Source organism: Folsomia candida, unplaced genomic scaffold, assembly GCF_002217175.1.
Source record: "Folsomia candida strain VU population unplaced genomic scaffold, ASM221717v1 Fcan01_Sc002, whole genome shotgun sequence".
Lineage (NCBI taxonomy): Eukaryota > Metazoa > Arthropoda > Collembola > Entomobryomorpha > Isotomidae > Folsomia > Folsomia candida.
Window position 1 is genome coordinate 18706353 of NW_019091194.1, and position 16720 is coordinate 18723072.

Below are 16720 nucleotides of genomic sequence, written 5' to 3' on the forward strand. Positions count from 1 at the left end.
CCACAGGAGTCAGTCAATGAATTCTTCTTGGATGGGGAAATGCATGCACAAATTAAATGGGGATGGATGCGTATGTAGTGTGGAACGCAAATAAATATCATCTGAAACATTACTCCAGCCCATTCAGTCAGATCCGTAGGGTAAATCGGGGTCAGAGATGCAGTCCCTCCCCAAAACTGATCATCCCCTCTTTTTTCCCTTCATCCCATTCTTCCTTCATGCCCATTTCCCAGCAGAATTACGTGTCATCATTTAGCAGAGATATTCCTAATCCTTTATTGCTTTGCTACAACCGGAGAAAAAAACCGAGGGCGAGTCAGTCTCTATATTTGCTCATTTTACTTCCAGTTTCAAATTCCAACCAAAATATATTTATTTAAAACACTGACGCGACATAATAATTGCAATTTTTCTCTACCCCTCGTTTAATTGTAGTTTTGATTTATAGAGGACTGTTGACAGCTGAAATTCAAACTTGTCAAGTAAATCCTATCGGGTTTAATTCCATGATGATGATGAGATTAGTAAATATAAAATCCAAGTGTCAGCAGAAACAAGACAATAATGCGATCCTTCAACACGTCAGCCACAATCAGTCCGCAGCATCTTTTTATTTATGAAGGAGGGGAATAACACTTTTAAATAATGAATAATCACACTTTTTTTTACACAGGCTTCAACAATTTCAAACAAGCGAGTGCTATTAATGCGTGAAGGTACGATAATCAAATCAATATTGATGGTTGCATTGCTAAAATGAGCGAGATTATTTAGAACCTTTCAAGCCGATAAATTTGAAGTGAGTGATTTCTTCGTTTCATTAAGATTTTTTGCCAATCTGCGCTGCGGAAGCGAGCCAGGCATCCATCCAAGCAAACAAGGTGTCGAACATGACCAAACCAGATTTTCTTTGTTTGTTCTCTCGTGCTTATCTGAAAGATGTTTCTCCCGATAAGCGTGTACAAATAATATTTCGAAGGAACTATTGAGAAGGCAGCATTGGAAAAAATCACTTCTTGTGGATAGTTTTTGCTCGTCCACTCCTATCTCCCAATCATCTATTGAAACAACGAAGAGGCATCATTCCCTTGCGAATCATCTGCATACACAGCAAGATAAAAAATAATTTGTTTCTGCTACAGAAAAAAATTAGCTCTTTTCCGGAACTTGAAAATATCAGGATGCATGAACTGTTTACGTGACGAAATGTTATAAAAAGTTGGTAAATATGAATTGAAATTTGTTCCAAATCTGGAAGATTGTTGATGCGTCATTCAATCGTTAAATTTGGGTTTATTATTTGTATTTTCGTATTTACGGAAACCTTCTCAAAGTGCATATTCTACTGTTCATTAATGCATGTTGCATACATTTTTAAAGGTAATAACACGTTCTAGAGTGAACGATTTTACATTAATTTTTTGTCCTCAAGTTGTAGCTCCATGATCCCGACATTTAAAAAAATTGGAGGTCCATTAACTTTTACAATTTAGCCATTTCCCATCATTATTACCAAGCACAATCTATCCAGCTCAAACTACTTTGTAAGTTCTTCCAGGTGTGCGATTCACTTCAATTCAGACACGACGTCTACTTCCCCGACCACAACATCGCATTAACCGGTAGCCAAATTTCGAAAAAAAGATGAGATCATTTTACATGGACCAAAAATTCAAGAAACAGAGTGTGAGGTTTTAAAAAATTCGAATGAATGCGTCAATCATTTATTTCGTAGTAATATGTTTCCTAGATTTTATTTAGTCCTTCAGAAATGTATTTTTCCAATCGGGATAAATTCTTATGAATCTCATCTTTCCAATAAAAGGTTGAGTTAGCAGCAAATATGCAGCACACAGGTGAATGCTATAAAGTTAATGACGTGTTATCTAATAAGGAGAAATATTAAACCCTTTCCCACACAAGAACAAATCCAAAGTCACCATTCAACCAAAATAGAAATGAACTTGTCATCTCACTGCGAAAATAAAGTGTCAACTTTTTCAGTCATTATATGGGAAAAGAAGTGAGAGCACAGTGATGCATGCAAGGCCAATAAGCCACCAACCCGTTTATGTAAGTAACCAGAGGAGTAAATTTCCCATGACACTTTTTCACAGTGCAAGAAAATTGCAACAAAATTTTCTAACCGAAAACCAATTTAGTCAGATCAAATTCTTGTCTGCCAAGGTTCGAAAAATACGAGCGAGATTGGGATTGATTTTCTACACATAATTGTTACCAAGTTTGACGTTGTTCAGAGAGGAGGAACACTAAAAATGCATATTTACCACAGCTCTCTGACCCATTTTAATGGTCAATGATAAAATAATATGTATTTTAAGGATTTCAAGTTTGAATGTACCCTCTCTTAAAGTATGTTTTCATTGTGTTTAAAAATACTGATTCTCGCTGCTAAAAGGACTAAAGGAACCATAATAAATTTTACATAACTTTGTTCAACACCCGCATTTAGCTATGCATACATACATTTATTTTGTAAACAATATTTACTTGCCAGCAAAGCAATAATTTTACTACCGAAACTTGGTGATGAATAGCAGCGTCGTCTTTACAAAAGAGAACTTCCGACGGAAAGGAATACCTTTAAACGTGAAATACCATTATGTGCACTCTTTCATTTTTAAAGGTCCCACAGATCCCAAGTGCTTCTGAAAATCGCCGTCATTACTCGGATGCCATGAGGTTAAAAATATATATTCTAATTTAAGATAATTTGCCATAATTTTCCAATTTGTGATGTTTGTTGGGGTAATAAATGAGAATGTAGTTTAAAGTCTATGCTGTAATCTTTACATTCATAAGTTTGCTCATAAATTACATATAACCCAGCCCCAAAAATGCATGGAATAAATGAAAGCAATTGGTCTCATTTATTTTCCTGGAGATGATTGATTTTACATTTTACGAAACCAAAGTATAGTTGGCAAATCTTACATAATTTCCATAAAGAAATGGGAAATTTTATAAGGAAGAAGACGTCTCATTTCGCGTGGTCATTTTTATTCCATCACCCGAATGTCATCTTCCGCAATGGTAGAGTTCAATATACCACAATTTCATGTGACAGGATAAGAAAATGGCTTTCACAACCCAGACTCACGACGTATGTTCGTACGCGGTAGTGGACTTTCAAGTTTCAATACGTTTGAAGAACAAGTACCGATCCCGGAAAATGCCCGTCACCTGTCAGCTTATTACGAACTCTTTACACGAAATCTTGTTGGGCTACGCTATAAATAACAACTAATAAAGAAACAACATTTAGACTTTTTTCAGAAATAAATTAAGCACATCTTCTGCATTTCGTTGCATAAATAAATAAATAATGATGGGCCCAGATGTCGGCATATTCTAGCGGTTTTCATTTTGGAGTGGAAAACTTGCGGTCATACACAACGAATGCGGAATGATAACACAAAAGGTTTCGTGTACAATGAGCACATGTATAAAAATCGAAGCAAATTCCTACTTCATAATGACTCCCTGTCTGTGTACATAAGGAGAATATTTCTCTGACAAAATGTTATACAACTCGATTTAAAACTGCATCTCCTTGTTAAAACTGTGATCAAGACGACATTTAAAAAAAGGCCAAGGAGTCGCGTCACAGAGAATCAAATATTGAAAATCTAAAAAATCATTAGAAAAGGAAATCAAATGCAAATTACACCCATTCAAACGTTTCAGGTTGAGAAGTTTTAAATATAAAATTTCATGCAATGCAACCAATTCTGAACCATTTTGCACTTTACTTGACCGTGGGACCATGAAATTTCAGTTGACAGATGAACGTGATTTCTTCCCAGACGCTGAAAAATAAAACGCATCACCGACTCAGTCAAAAGATGCAACAATTTTAAAGGGTTAGCTGCGAATGAAAGAGAGATGCAACTCTGTACACACAGTGAACTGAGGAAGAAAGCTGCACTGCTTGCCAATGACAATTTCGATGTCATTAGTGTACTAAAATGCTCAAGTGTTTTGATTTCCTGGCCACATTTACACCCGTCACACCCACTCAAAAGGGAAGAAACCATGAAAATCACGATTTTCAAATGCTCAACAAAAATCCAATTTTTCTCTGGTTTTGAAAATTCGTGCAACATTATAATTCCAGATAGTTGTAGTACCTGAAATAAAAATCAATTTTTTGAATATTTTAGAAATTTGAGTCTCTTCGAAAGAATCAAAATTTCAGAAAAGTTGAGTTTAATATTGGATAAGAGAAAGCATCTATCTGGGAGTATGATGGTGCAAGAATTTTTAAAACTTCAATTGTTCATTTTTCGTGGGTGTGGCAGGTGCTAATTTGACCATGGAAACCCAAAGGGCATCAAAATCTGTTACTGGCAAGTAGTGAAGCTCTCCTCCTAAGACTTATTTAACACACAAAACAATTTTTCTCTTTCTATTTGTCTGCCATTAAGGTGGATATTCTTCCATTAACTGAGTCAACCTGATGCACCACACACCAATGACGCTCCTATTTACTACACATGTAAGTACATACTTTTTACACACTGCTACTGCGACTCTGCTGACTAACAAGTTGGGTACTTTTCTGATTTTTGATGGACTCGTTTCCTCCATTAAAATGTAATTCGTCTCGTTTCGTTAAAATTTTTATTTTTGACTGACCGTAGAATATGAGCCGCGCTACATTGGAAAGTCTAAAGGAGATGTACACACTTTGTCATCAAATAAAAATAAAATAAAATTTTTTCCCTTCATGCCATGCAAGTCTTGCTGATGTTGGTTTTCTAAATCCGAGCAGAATTGTTCTAGAACATTGATCCTGATTATTTCGAGTACAAAGAGCTTGAGCTTGTTACGCCGGATTCTTATTTTTAATGATGTCAGTTTTGATGGCAATTTTGTTCATATGCTCAACCATCATAAAATAGAAAGGTAAACATGCTGCCTGACTGGGCTGGGATTTTGATTCTTTCAAAACCTCTATGGACCCAGACAAATTTGCTGGTACACACACTCGTACCAATTTTTGTACTCCATGTCCTCACTTGGCCGCAATTGTGTGGATTTTCAAAAAAAAATTAATCGAATAAAAAGTATGATTTAAGCTTAATAAAAATTGCATAATACTTTACATCCGCACAAAACTACATATTTAGATGAGCAGAATGCAACTTTCAGCTAAAAAACATTCCAGTCAGACCAAATCCTATGAAAAATACGTACCAACTTTTTTGTGTTCTCACCTGCGCATCATTTCATCGTCAGCAGCGTGTAACAGAATAATGCCCGTGATGGATGAGACACTGGAAAGAGCTTGATGATGAGAGTCACCATGAGCTACTTCTAACACACATACATCACATTAGCCGAGTCGACGTGGAGTGGGCGACACCGGACTGCGAAGAGATGATGGCGGAACAAATTTGAGGCAAGAAAATGTCTTTGACTTCTTATCCAGCACCACCGAATAAAAAAATATGGCAACGCATACACGCACTTTCCGCACCATGAAGTACAATGAGCTCCGAGGTATCAAAACTTCGCCTTATTCATGTACTTTAGAATATGCGCTGGCCATCCAAACCTCGTATTTCTCTGTGCTGATGTCCGTGATATTTTGCCAACACGAGGACCAACTGGAGGTTCATAGTAGTTTTAATCTCTTTTGTAAAAGCCAACCCCAGTTTTCTGCCATTCTCGAGAAAATGACTGATCATCAAGTTGGATTAGCTCAACCTTACGTGAACTGTCGTTTACATTTTGGAAATGACATGCCAAATAGTTAGCTTACTCTGTAATGGGATAAATCTCTAAATACACTAAACTAGGAATGTCCTCCCGTCTAAAATGTGAAGGAAATATCATTGACGTGTTTCTTAGCACGAGTGTAGCAAAAGATTTGACATGCTTTAATTAAAACCATTTTATTAACAATCTTAAAATGAAACATCCGTAACGGTCTTGTAAAGTCTGTGCTATTGTTTTCCACTTAAAAAAAAGGTGAGAAGCCTTGTTGAGCATTTAAATAAAGTGCGACATAACATGACTTTTGACATTATCGTACAAAAACCGTGTTTGTACTCATTCGTCATTGTTGTATCTCCTCTTTGTGTTCTGCATCTCTCATTCCTTTCCACGTGCAAGTAGATAGATGCACAAACCAATTCAAAACGCATGTACTGACATCCGCCCGGCGTAATAAGTGCGTTAAAGAGTCGAGCACCACCTCAACGACGCCACGCCATACATCGCATCGCATCGCACATAATACCTCCACTTTTTTCCAGGTAGCACATTTATTTCCATGCAATGTATCACATCCATTACACAATTTTCCTCCGCATGCACGCACGAATAACTACGGAACCAGTGAAACTGCGGGGAAACCAGCAGAAAAAAAACATAAAAATCCAGCAATGACAGATTGTAACACAAGCGTATTTTTACTCCAGCCTTTAATTTATTTCCTTCGTCGTGATGCAATTTGTTGATGCGAGGAGCAGAATGGATACTTGATGCCGGAAACTAAATCAACCAACACCCTCAAAAAATCTGTGGTGCGGTGACCAAACTGATTGTTGGAGGATCTATAAATTTAGGAAAGTTTAAAAGTCAAACCACTTATTTGCCTGGCTGTCATTTATTCAAGTTTCGTTACGTGGCATGGCATCCAGTCAAATCACACCATATTACTTACTTATGAGTATGGAAACCCAACCCCATAGATACATAAGCAGGCAAGAAGGCAGACAATATTCATCGTGGCGTAATTTAATAACCATCAAAGTAATCGAGTATGTACGGCACAGACGGACGAATTTATTCCTTTATCGGACAAGCAATAGGTCACGTGATGCAAGTACTTATTTAAAGCACACAATTGTGTACCCATCTTTCTGGTGGGTGGGTGGTATGCATTCTCACAAACCAACGTGAAGCAAATGTGACTGTGCTTGTCCTATAAATAAGTGCGAATGGACATCTCGGCCTTCGAACGTGAGACTGCGTCGCTTATCTTCCGCGTGAAAAGAAAGATTTATAATGCACCCATGGAGAAACTTAACAAACAGAGAGGCAGTTTGGGAGGGAGGCTGGTTGTGGAATTTCTCTGAGGAAATAACATTCTCCTCGAAAATTTAAAGGATTGTGAGACAAGAAAACCACAATTCAACAATGGTGTTGCGTTATTCATTCATACGCAGATAAGTAGATACACATTCTCATGAATTAGGTATGCATGCATCAAGAAGGAGCAAAAGCCGTCTTTAAAAATTTACTTCTATTTGACTCACAAAGCATGCAACCTTCATTTAAAGACGCAATCATCATGATTTGACTGGGCTACATGCAACACTGGATATTATGCATATCAATAACCAACAAGTAATTTTCTTGGTAATGGTAATTGACTACAAACCATTACCATCTGTGTAGGAAGGATTTTGCTGCTGCACCTTCTTCGTTAATCTCCACCTTCGTTGGTCTCCAGGAGCAGAATGTTGGTTACGTAATTGATGTAATTGCACTGTGGTGGTGGGTTATTCGGTTATTGTTATTACGCACTTATTGTTTTCTGTTTGGTGAACAGGATTGGAAAGCTAAAGACCAATTATAGCACTTCAATAATGACTCCAGAGTAGGATTCGTTGTTTGATGATATTGAAAATTAGCTAAGTTTTTGTTTACCATTTCATGCGTTAGAAAATTTTTAAACTAAAATTTCATGAATTTCTGAGCGTTTTTATTCTGATAAATGATAACTGCATAAAACTACCTAATAACTTATTTACTTGGCGTGTTGTACACTTATAAATTCCGAACATCAGCTGCATTTTCACATCCCGTGAGCAATAAATTGATTAGGAGAATCCATCTCTCTGCGAAATATTGCTTCTCTACTAATAAAATATTTCCGAGATTCGTCCAGGTTCTTACAGACACAGAACGGATTACGAAAACCAATATCCGAGCAATAAACTGTTCAATATTTGTTCACGCATTTCTCTCGCTCGTGTTCTATCCGATACAATAACAATAAAATTTATTACGCATTCGCACCAAAGTTAGAAATCCTCATGCATGCAATTAGCACTAACTGAGGATGAGATTGCTGAGTTTCCTATACGGTGTGGGCTTTGGGAAATAACAAACAATCGAAGAAATGAATGCATTTCCACGTCTTTCCATTTCATCATCTCTCGCCCAGTGTATTTCTATTTTGGAAAGTGCGTTTATCATAAAAGTGGCCACGTTTAGATTTGGCACACGCACAAAAACAAATAGAACCAACTGTTTTGTTCATCACATCAAATTCTCCCCGTCAGTCTGCCTCCGAACCGTGATTGATTCCCAAGCAAGCTGCTGGCACCCTAAAAATATGACCCCAGAATCCTATGCGAACGGTAAGCTAATGGACAACGTACACAGACCAAGGTTCGTGAACAGAATAAAAATGTGAGACTTGCAGCAATAACAAAATACTGGTAATCCTGTGCCAAGTACGATTTGTGTGGGCTACTGGAAATCTCATTTATTTTATGGGACTTATGTACAACCAATTTTAGAGTTAATGCATAAATATTGTAATTATATTTTCCCACGAAAGGAGTTTATAGACAATTTTCTGTAAAGATAACTAATTTAAAACAATGCAATTCAATCTTAACCACAATTCTAATACTTGTAATTCCCAATTATGTAAATTTGTCTGATTGCATAATACGAATGAATTGCTAGGTACGTTACTTCACTCTTTCCTTAATCTGGCAGCTAATTCGCAGAGTAAACAGAATCCAATCATTCTTATGAGTAATGAATCACTAGGTCCAGCTCCATCCAAGATAAGTAATCAACCCAATTGGAGTAATTGGAACGTTGTGGTAGGCAAAGAATTAGTGTCTCATTTTTCTTGGTGAAAATTAGTCTGAAATTGTTAACTGATTATGAATGACCTTTGTATCTTTAAAAAATCGTTCATTTTCTGTTTAAGAAAATATATACTACGCTTTACAAGAAGTAAAAAAACTTGACTTTTAAAAATGATAAAACAAATCCCTCGGGTGTAGTTTACAGTCAAGATGAAAAGTACGCTTTATTCACGGCATGGAAAAGTAGCAGGTCTCAACTTTCTTCTCATTTTCAGTTTGTTTCACTAAAGTTCTGCTCTCTCCCTCGAGGTCGTCAATGTTGCGAAGAAAACTCAAAATTCTTAGTGGCAATTGACCTTAGAGAAAATGAAAATAATACGACTTTCGAAGCAGTAGTAGATCACCTTCCTTTTGAATCATCAAGGTTACAGATCGCTGACTGGATACATACATCTGAAACTGCTTTGTCCATTAATTTCCCCCTCAGGACAAATTACAAAATGTCAAATATTTACATTTCCGCAGAAAGATTCCAACTTTTTCATCCGGTCAAGGAAAAATGTTTTCCTATTCAAAATTGTAGCATTTAATTTCAAGTGATACTCCCTCCAAGTCAGTGTATGAGTTGGTTGTTAATTGCCAAAAATTTGGCAAAGACAAACTTTCGAATGCTTTGTACATACGTAGGTGCGCAATATTTTTCAATTAATATAAGCACGTACGTATGTATGCATGAGTGTGAAATGTAATGAAATAATAAGCAGCATGCCATCTTATCCCAGTTAGAAGGTGTTGTAGAAAATAAGGATTTTTTTCTAGTTAATTGCTTCGTGGCTACAATTACTTGTAATAATAATAAGAATACCTTTTTGAAGAGGGTTATCATTAGGAGCTCGTATTTTTACAAATTTTCTGCGTTTTCCACGCGGAACAAAAAATACGACTGAACATACATATTTAACTTTTCCGTACTTGGTTACTAAAATTTTTGTTGTTTTACATGTGGTTTCAATAACAAGCTGCGAAGCAGCCAACATTAAAACAGCTTGATTCATTCATGTGAATGATATGATGAAACTGACTGGAAATTCTGTGCAGAATATTTTTTTCTTCTTCCTTTGACTCTTATTTCATATGTGCTCGTACATACAAACTTTTTGAAATATGTAATTCTGAGGTCAACCCAGAGCTCTTATCTAGATCACGACTTGCAAGTACCTTTCCACTGTTGGAAGGGAAACTGCGTCACTAAAAATAGTAATTATCCTCAACTTTGCCCCTAATAATAATAACAATTGAAGGGCAAAAGTGGTTACAGACGTGTGCTCGGCTTCTTCCTCATCATTTCCATTCCACATTTATGTACATATTTCTCCCTGCGTATTCTGGTAGCAGATATGGGATTGCAGAAAAAGCCAGAAAAATATGAAGAGCTATCTGTTCATCTAATATTTCATGCTTGTGAGTCTCAATTTCTCCCAGAAAGATTGGCAGATGATAATCTGTGCATGCATGTAATGCTCACTCAGCCCTTGTTTCATAATGCTCATCATTCTCCTGCTGCTTTCAACCGAATTGACACTGAGTAATCTCTTGTCCAACCAAAAGTGTATCATTGTTGTGCAAGAAGAAGACCTCGTTCTTCCTTCCTTCCGTCGAATATAGTTGTTCGTTTCGCCATTTTAACCATGTAAATGAGCCTGTTCAACTTAATAGTGGATAATGTTGTCAAAATAAAAATTATTTCTGGCTGGTTTTTCAAACTACAGCAGCTTCACGTCCTGGACGTTGACTCGGAATGCTGTAAAATATTTTTATTCATTTATTTATTTATGTTTGGCATTGGCATCTTGATCTAGAAACAGTGTACGACTCGAGGTGGATGCATTCTAAATTCTGAGTTGACCAAGGTCTAAATAAAAAAAGAAAGGGTAGAAAAAATTTCAAATTATTGCAGCTACGATTAAATTAGAGATGTTTTCTTAGCCTTGGGCATTTACGCAAAGTAGTGCGAAATAGGATTAGGTTATTGCGATATAATATGTGACAAATCAATCCGCAGTGGCATTGTGTTTAGGCAACTTACACAATTAAAAGTCTGGTACAAACTTTGTAGCCAAAACAGACGAATTTCACACGGCCATTCTTCATCAAACTACAAGTTTAATTTTAAAAAAATAATGAAACTCGAGTAAGAACTTTATTTCCTGTGACAAAATCAAGCCATAATTTATGAATTTATGTATTCACTCACGGGCTTGGTGTCAGATAAGTTGAAACAGGGATGATGTGGACGAAAATCCAAAGCTTCAAGACCAGGGCAATTGCTACCAAAAAAGTTTCAAACGAGAATAAAACTGATTTATAAATTTAGCAGATTTATAGCATGATGTTCGTACCTTAAGGTTAAGTTTTCTTCCATATTGTTGGAATACAACTAACTACAAGTCAGTGAGGGTTGAAACTGACAGTGAGTTGTGGTAGCAAACTGGGACAAGTAACATGTTTGATTACACTTTACCTGGAACGTCTGAGCATTATTAAGGTATTGAATTACACTTCCGAAGGGACTGTCTGGGCATTAAAACGTGAGTACATACATACGTGTTTCTTATGCAAAACTGGGTTTCCTTTTAATGCACACAGACCATCATAATCTACTATCGAAACGAGGATTATTTTATTATATCCATGAAAGCAGTTTATTACGCCTAGAGTTATGATATTGTGTAAATGTTTAGCTTGTGATCATACTTGTAAATAACATGGAGAAAATGAATGATGCCATTAAATACAACAATTATGGCATGGCGATGAAATTTGTCGCCATGCCATGCCTACACTACAGCTGGTGGGAGCTGTTGGCCGCCCTGAGAAGGGCGTTTCCAGAGCACACGACGAGGACGTCGCTCCCTCGTGCTCCACGCGGGCGGGCCTCCACTCTCGCCCGAAGGCGTCCGCGGACGTCTACCTCCCGCCGACCGAGAAAACCCTGCCCACGTCGCCGCCTCTGCAACCGCGTTCCCCATGGGGGCTCGTCTTACCCTCGCCTTACGAGGTGGGAGCGCACCCGTAAATCGGCCCCCATTAAGGCTTCGAACTCGGGAACCCGGCCAGCCCCAAGGGGAGTGCAAGCTAAGGAGCCCGGTCACCCAAGGGTTGGAGGTAGAGAGCCCCCTCACTTGCCTAGCGCCACCACGCATTTTGGCAAGCCCCGCCGGCTCCCCACCCGGTGAGTCTGCTTGGTGGGAGGAGCATTGGAGGGGGACTTCCCGTAAGGCTCTCCCCTTACAGTATTGCTCCCCCGGACCACCCCTCCAACGGGAAGAGAGTCGGATCACCGGCCGAAGCCAGTGGTGGGCCCGACTCCCCAGAGAGGCAGGGCAGCCCAAGGGCGCAGCTGCAATGGGGAGCTCACCCAGGGACATGTCCGTCCCCCGCGAGCTCCGCCCGCAGACTGACAAAAAATTCTCGTTCAGCTCCTTTTATACCCTCTGAAGGGCGGTGAAAGTGGAGAAAGTCCTGCCATACCTATCTATGTTATAGTCAAAGGCATGTGTTATACGGCTGACACGCGCATAACCGCTTATCACACTAGTTACCTACACATGTGTCATAGCTATACGCGTATAGCCACTTATCATACACACGTAGGTATCACACATACATATGTTATAGGCTATAGCATGTGAGATAAGCCGCTATAACTTATAGCCGCTTATCTCACGTGCTTACAGTTATTTACGAATAATTCAATTAATTATTTCGATGTCGTTAGCGTTGGGTAAATGTCGATTCTTATAGTTTTTTGGTCGCTGATATCGAATCTGAGGTCAGTTTTTCGATTGGAACATCGTGAGAAGGGGCACATGGCCAATTAATTATGTTAAAATAACACAAAATTATTAAGCTACAAATATAAGGCTGGATTTTGTATGAATAAATTAGAAGTTGCCATAAATTCATGTAACTCTTGTCAATCAGAGCGTGCCATCACTGCATCTGCCACCTTGTGATCATTTGTGTAATAATCTACATGCCAACTGCATCTTCTTCGCCTCCTCGTCCACAAGTTAGTCACCATTTTGTTCTTTTCTCCTCACCGAAGAAGAAACCTGCCTCTAGTAAGGTTTGCTAGGGAAAGGAAGAAAATAATACGTGTAGGTAGGTCAAAAGGTCAAGTAACTAGATTTAAATTTGTAACTAGAGTTAAATATCGCCGTTTCTTTTCTTTCTTGTTGTAGGAACCAGTACGACGACTGATTACGCCGAAATGTTGCTTGATAAGGATTTGGACACTCTTAAGGACAAATGGTGCTATCCGGATCGTCCATTGATGATCAATCAGAAGTACTCGTACAAATTGCTGAGTGCTATTAGCCCGGACAATTTTTCACTCATCGTTAATGATTGGACGTCCCTGTTAATTCAAAGGCAGATTAAGGAGGCAATGAATCTTCATTTGCAAGACGTTGCCGGTTGTGCACCGGTTGACGTTGCCTGTCTGAAGGACGGACTTCCTGTAACTGTCAAATTTAAGGATGGGTATGATATGATAATGAATGGGATTTATGTCATTGCTAATAAGCATACGATTACGATAAAATAATAAATCTATGTTTGTATATTTCATAGCAAACTTCGCCGAGCAGAGGTCAATTTAGTTAACGAGAAGGGCGTGAACGTGTACATGGTGGATTCAGGAGTAGATATTTTGGTTTCGGCTGATTCCATATATCCGTCGTCAACTGAACTTTTGCGACTTCCGAAGCTTTCGCTAATGTGCCGTCTTGCTCAAGTTGTCCCATTTGAGGAAAAGAAAAAGTGGAAAAAGTATGACTACAAGTCGCTGTTCCAAGGAAAGAATACGTCAGTATTCGAAATTTCTTTCATTGACCGTGAGGTCTCTGAAGTTCGGCTCACGTGTGACAAGAAGGATGTTGGCTTCGAAATGGTTATGAATTTGGGTTTAGCTGATTTTGTTCCCCTAATTACTTATGGCACCAATGATGAAGGTAAAATATTTTTCCAAATTCATTGACATAATATTGATCGACCTCAATTAATAGTGCTAATAAATCAGATTGTGCGATGATATTACTATTGGATGAGATATGTATATATTAATATATTGTAATTTATTTTACATAACTTAGGGCCACAAATGCTTGGAAAGTATCCTCGATATGATTACAGTGATTGGATTGGACAGAAAATCGGAGTCTTTGGGACAAAGATTTCAAAAGTGGGATCGAATTTCAAAGTTCATCTTCAGCTGCATCCATCTATAATGGAAGCTGTTGACGCTGGATTGTTGAAGTATGACTCTACTTCCAACGACGTAAGTAATATTACTCCCTAGTCACTACGAACTTCGTAGTACGAACGAAGTGAAGAATATGCTTAACTTAATACACTATATAAATAAGTTATTCTATTCGTACCTTCTTTAAGAAGGCTTCTTATCACTCGATTATTTGTGTTATTAATAATGTGCACTGTTCTTAAAGGCCAAGGACTTTTCAAAGGATATTGGCGATGCTGTTCTTGTTGCGTATGGCGAGGACAAAATGAATTATCGAGCTACCATTTTTCAAAAGTCAAGGGATGGGTACTTGGTGAAACTGGTAGACTACGGAGACTTTGTCAATGTTCAGGAAAAAGATGTAAGTTTTAATTTTAGAAACTAATCACTCTAATAGTTCATGTCGCATTAAATCGTATCGTCACAAATTATGTTTTAGATGCTCAAAATTCCGAATGAACTCGTTGAGATTCCTGAAGCAGCCACACCCTGCTACTTAGCAGGACTAATGGCAGCGGACCCGAACAAACTTCCTTCAGATGAAGCCATCAAGGGCAAATTGATGGAGTTGATTATTGAAAAAAATCTGGAATGTTACATAGGCCTTGTAGGCTTCATTGATGGCGTTGATCCCCGAGAATTTCGAAAGTAAGATAATGAAGTAGAGATTTTTAATTATTTAAACTGCGTTTTAACCTTCACACTTGTCTCTCTCCCTCCAGATGTATAGTGACCCTCGCCTCAGAAGAAGGGAAACCACTTCTTCGTAATTTTGGCCTAAGAAAGCCAAACCTCTGCAAGTACTATACAAACGTTGACCACGAATTTCCAATGATCGACCAGGATCTTGCGAAGGAACTATTTAGTGGCCCCTCAGCATACATGTCGGGAGTTCAATATGAAGGAGTTGTGTCTTTCATAGAAAATTATGACTCGATTTGTATTCAGCTAGAAGGTGACGACCATCGAGCAGATGGACTAAGTGAAGAACTTACCGAATTTTTGAATAACTGGAATAATGTCCCTCAACTGGATCCTTCATCTCTGATCAATGGAACTTACGTCGCGGCCAGGCAAAACATTGAAGATGATTTAAGCTACTATAGAGCTAAAATTTTGGAGGCTTGTCCAGACAAAGACGAGTACAAAGTAGTTTTTCTGGATTATGGAAATTATGATGTCATTACTTCTACAATGATAAAGCCCCTCCCGTCTTACTTTTGCAAGGACAAAGCGTTTGCTCTTAAAGTCTCAATCCCAATCAAAGTACTCCCCGGTGTAAGTGAAGACGAGGTCTATCACTATATTGAAAAGTTTACAGAGGAACAAGAGCTTACCGTGTATCTCAAAACTGTGGACAACTTAATTTATGCTTGGACCATACGTATGGATAAGATGCTTACAACATCTTTGATCGAGGGCAAGAATCCCCTCGTCAAGCTGAGCATGCCAGCCCCTACTGTTCCATTGAAAAATTAAAGTAAACTAAAAAGCGTTAGTTATTTAGTACTTTATGAATGATGATGTTTTTATTTTCCAACTTGTTTATTATGCAATATCTATGCTTTGAATATTTACTAAAGAAGTTTTACCAAAACTAAACCCAAATTATATAATTTATGAGTATACCTAGCCAAAATTAAAAATTTTCTTATGGATTTGCGTACTTAACTACATATCACGTACAAATCACAACTAACAACTTATTCCTATTCATTTTTACAGTGCCAACCACAAAATGTAACTTTAGCATGAAAATGTTTCAGTGACCTGACTTGAAAATGGTCAAGTCAGTTAATTATTTCAACATTGTTGAGGTTGAGAAAATGTCGATTCTATAGTTTTTTCTTAGGTGAAGGGAAAGTAACCATAAAGTGATCATGTTAAAAGATCACCATGGTTACGGCGAAGCCTAGGTATGCATTCAGCTGCAACTTTGAGAAACTCCCACTGAGATTTCTCCCCAACCGTTCGTTGTACGGAAAACATGTTGAAACAAAATAGTTAGAGAATTCGGTTCTACAGTGACATTTTTCTTATTTTTTCCAAATTCTAATTCCTTCAGGTAGAAAGTCCGATGGGTAAAGTTGCAAATCGATTTCTTGGCATCAAGGAAGTATTTCCCACCGGGGGCTTGCCATTTTTACTATTCTCCTGGATAATACGCACATTTTAAGCCTTTATTCAACTTAATCGGATGAAAACTCAAGGGATTAGAGCTTTTTGAAATATTGTCATTAAGCAACCTATTTACGTATATATACAGGTGTTAGGTTACTGGTTGCTAACGTATGCTAATAATGTCAGGTTTATTTTTTATTAGCATTACTATTTCAACATATGTAACATTCCTTAAAATTCTGAAAAATTAAGCATTGATCAAATTCCATGAAATACAATGTTACTGATCCACCCACTCGGGATTAAATTAGTATGCCACGCATTCACCCATGGGAAAGTTCACAACGTTTAAGAATTGATATTATGATTTTATACATTTAAGTTCACACTTCACTGAAAATAATTAAATAAATAAATTTTAAAAAACAAA

The 16720-nt window shown here is 37.8% G+C and overlaps 1 protein-coding gene and 1 long non-coding RNA gene across 2 annotated transcripts; one reads left to right on the top strand and one right to left on the bottom strand.

Moving 5' to 3' along the window:
- Nucleotides 1-10663: 10663 nt before the first annotated feature.
- Nucleotides 10664-11812, bottom strand: LOC118434475. The gene is made up of 4 exons (XR_004834058.1): nt 11264-11812; nt 11119-11191; nt 10951-11019; nt 10664-10776 (listed from the first exon to the last, which is right to left on the bottom strand). It is a non-coding gene; the product is annotated as an uncharacterized LOC118434475 (long non-coding RNA).
- Nucleotides 11813-12874: 1062 nt separating this feature from the next.
- On the top strand, nt 12875-15845 carry LOC110844836. The gene is made up of 7 exons (XM_022091137.2): nt 12875-13028; nt 13109-13409; nt 13500-13879; nt 14021-14205; nt 14375-14530; nt 14609-14817; nt 14892-15845. Exons 2-7 carry the CDS (start codon nt 13138-13140, stop codon nt 15646-15648), a joined length of 1959 nt encoding a protein of 652 aa, XP_021946829.1. The 5' UTR covers nt 12875-13028; nt 13109-13137; the 3' UTR covers nt 15649-15845.
- The last annotated feature ends 875 nt before the right edge of the window (nt 15846-16720 follow it).

What these genes read in the sequence shown, in the direction of transcription:
- LOC110844836 (XM_022091137.2), top strand. Translation starts at nt 13,138, where the DNA reads ATGTTGCTTGATAAGGATTTGGACACTCTTAAGGACAAATGGTGCTAT. An exon ending in ATGACTCTACTTCCAACGAC is followed by an intron (nt 14,206 to 14,374) that starts GTAAGTAATATT and finishes CTGTTCTTAAAG; the next exon opens with GCCAAGGACTTTTCAAAGGA. An exon ending in GATCCCCGAGAATTTCGAAA is followed by an intron (nt 14,818 to 14,891) that starts GTAAGATAATGA and finishes CTCTCCCTCCAG; the next exon opens with ATGTATAGTGACCCTCGCCT.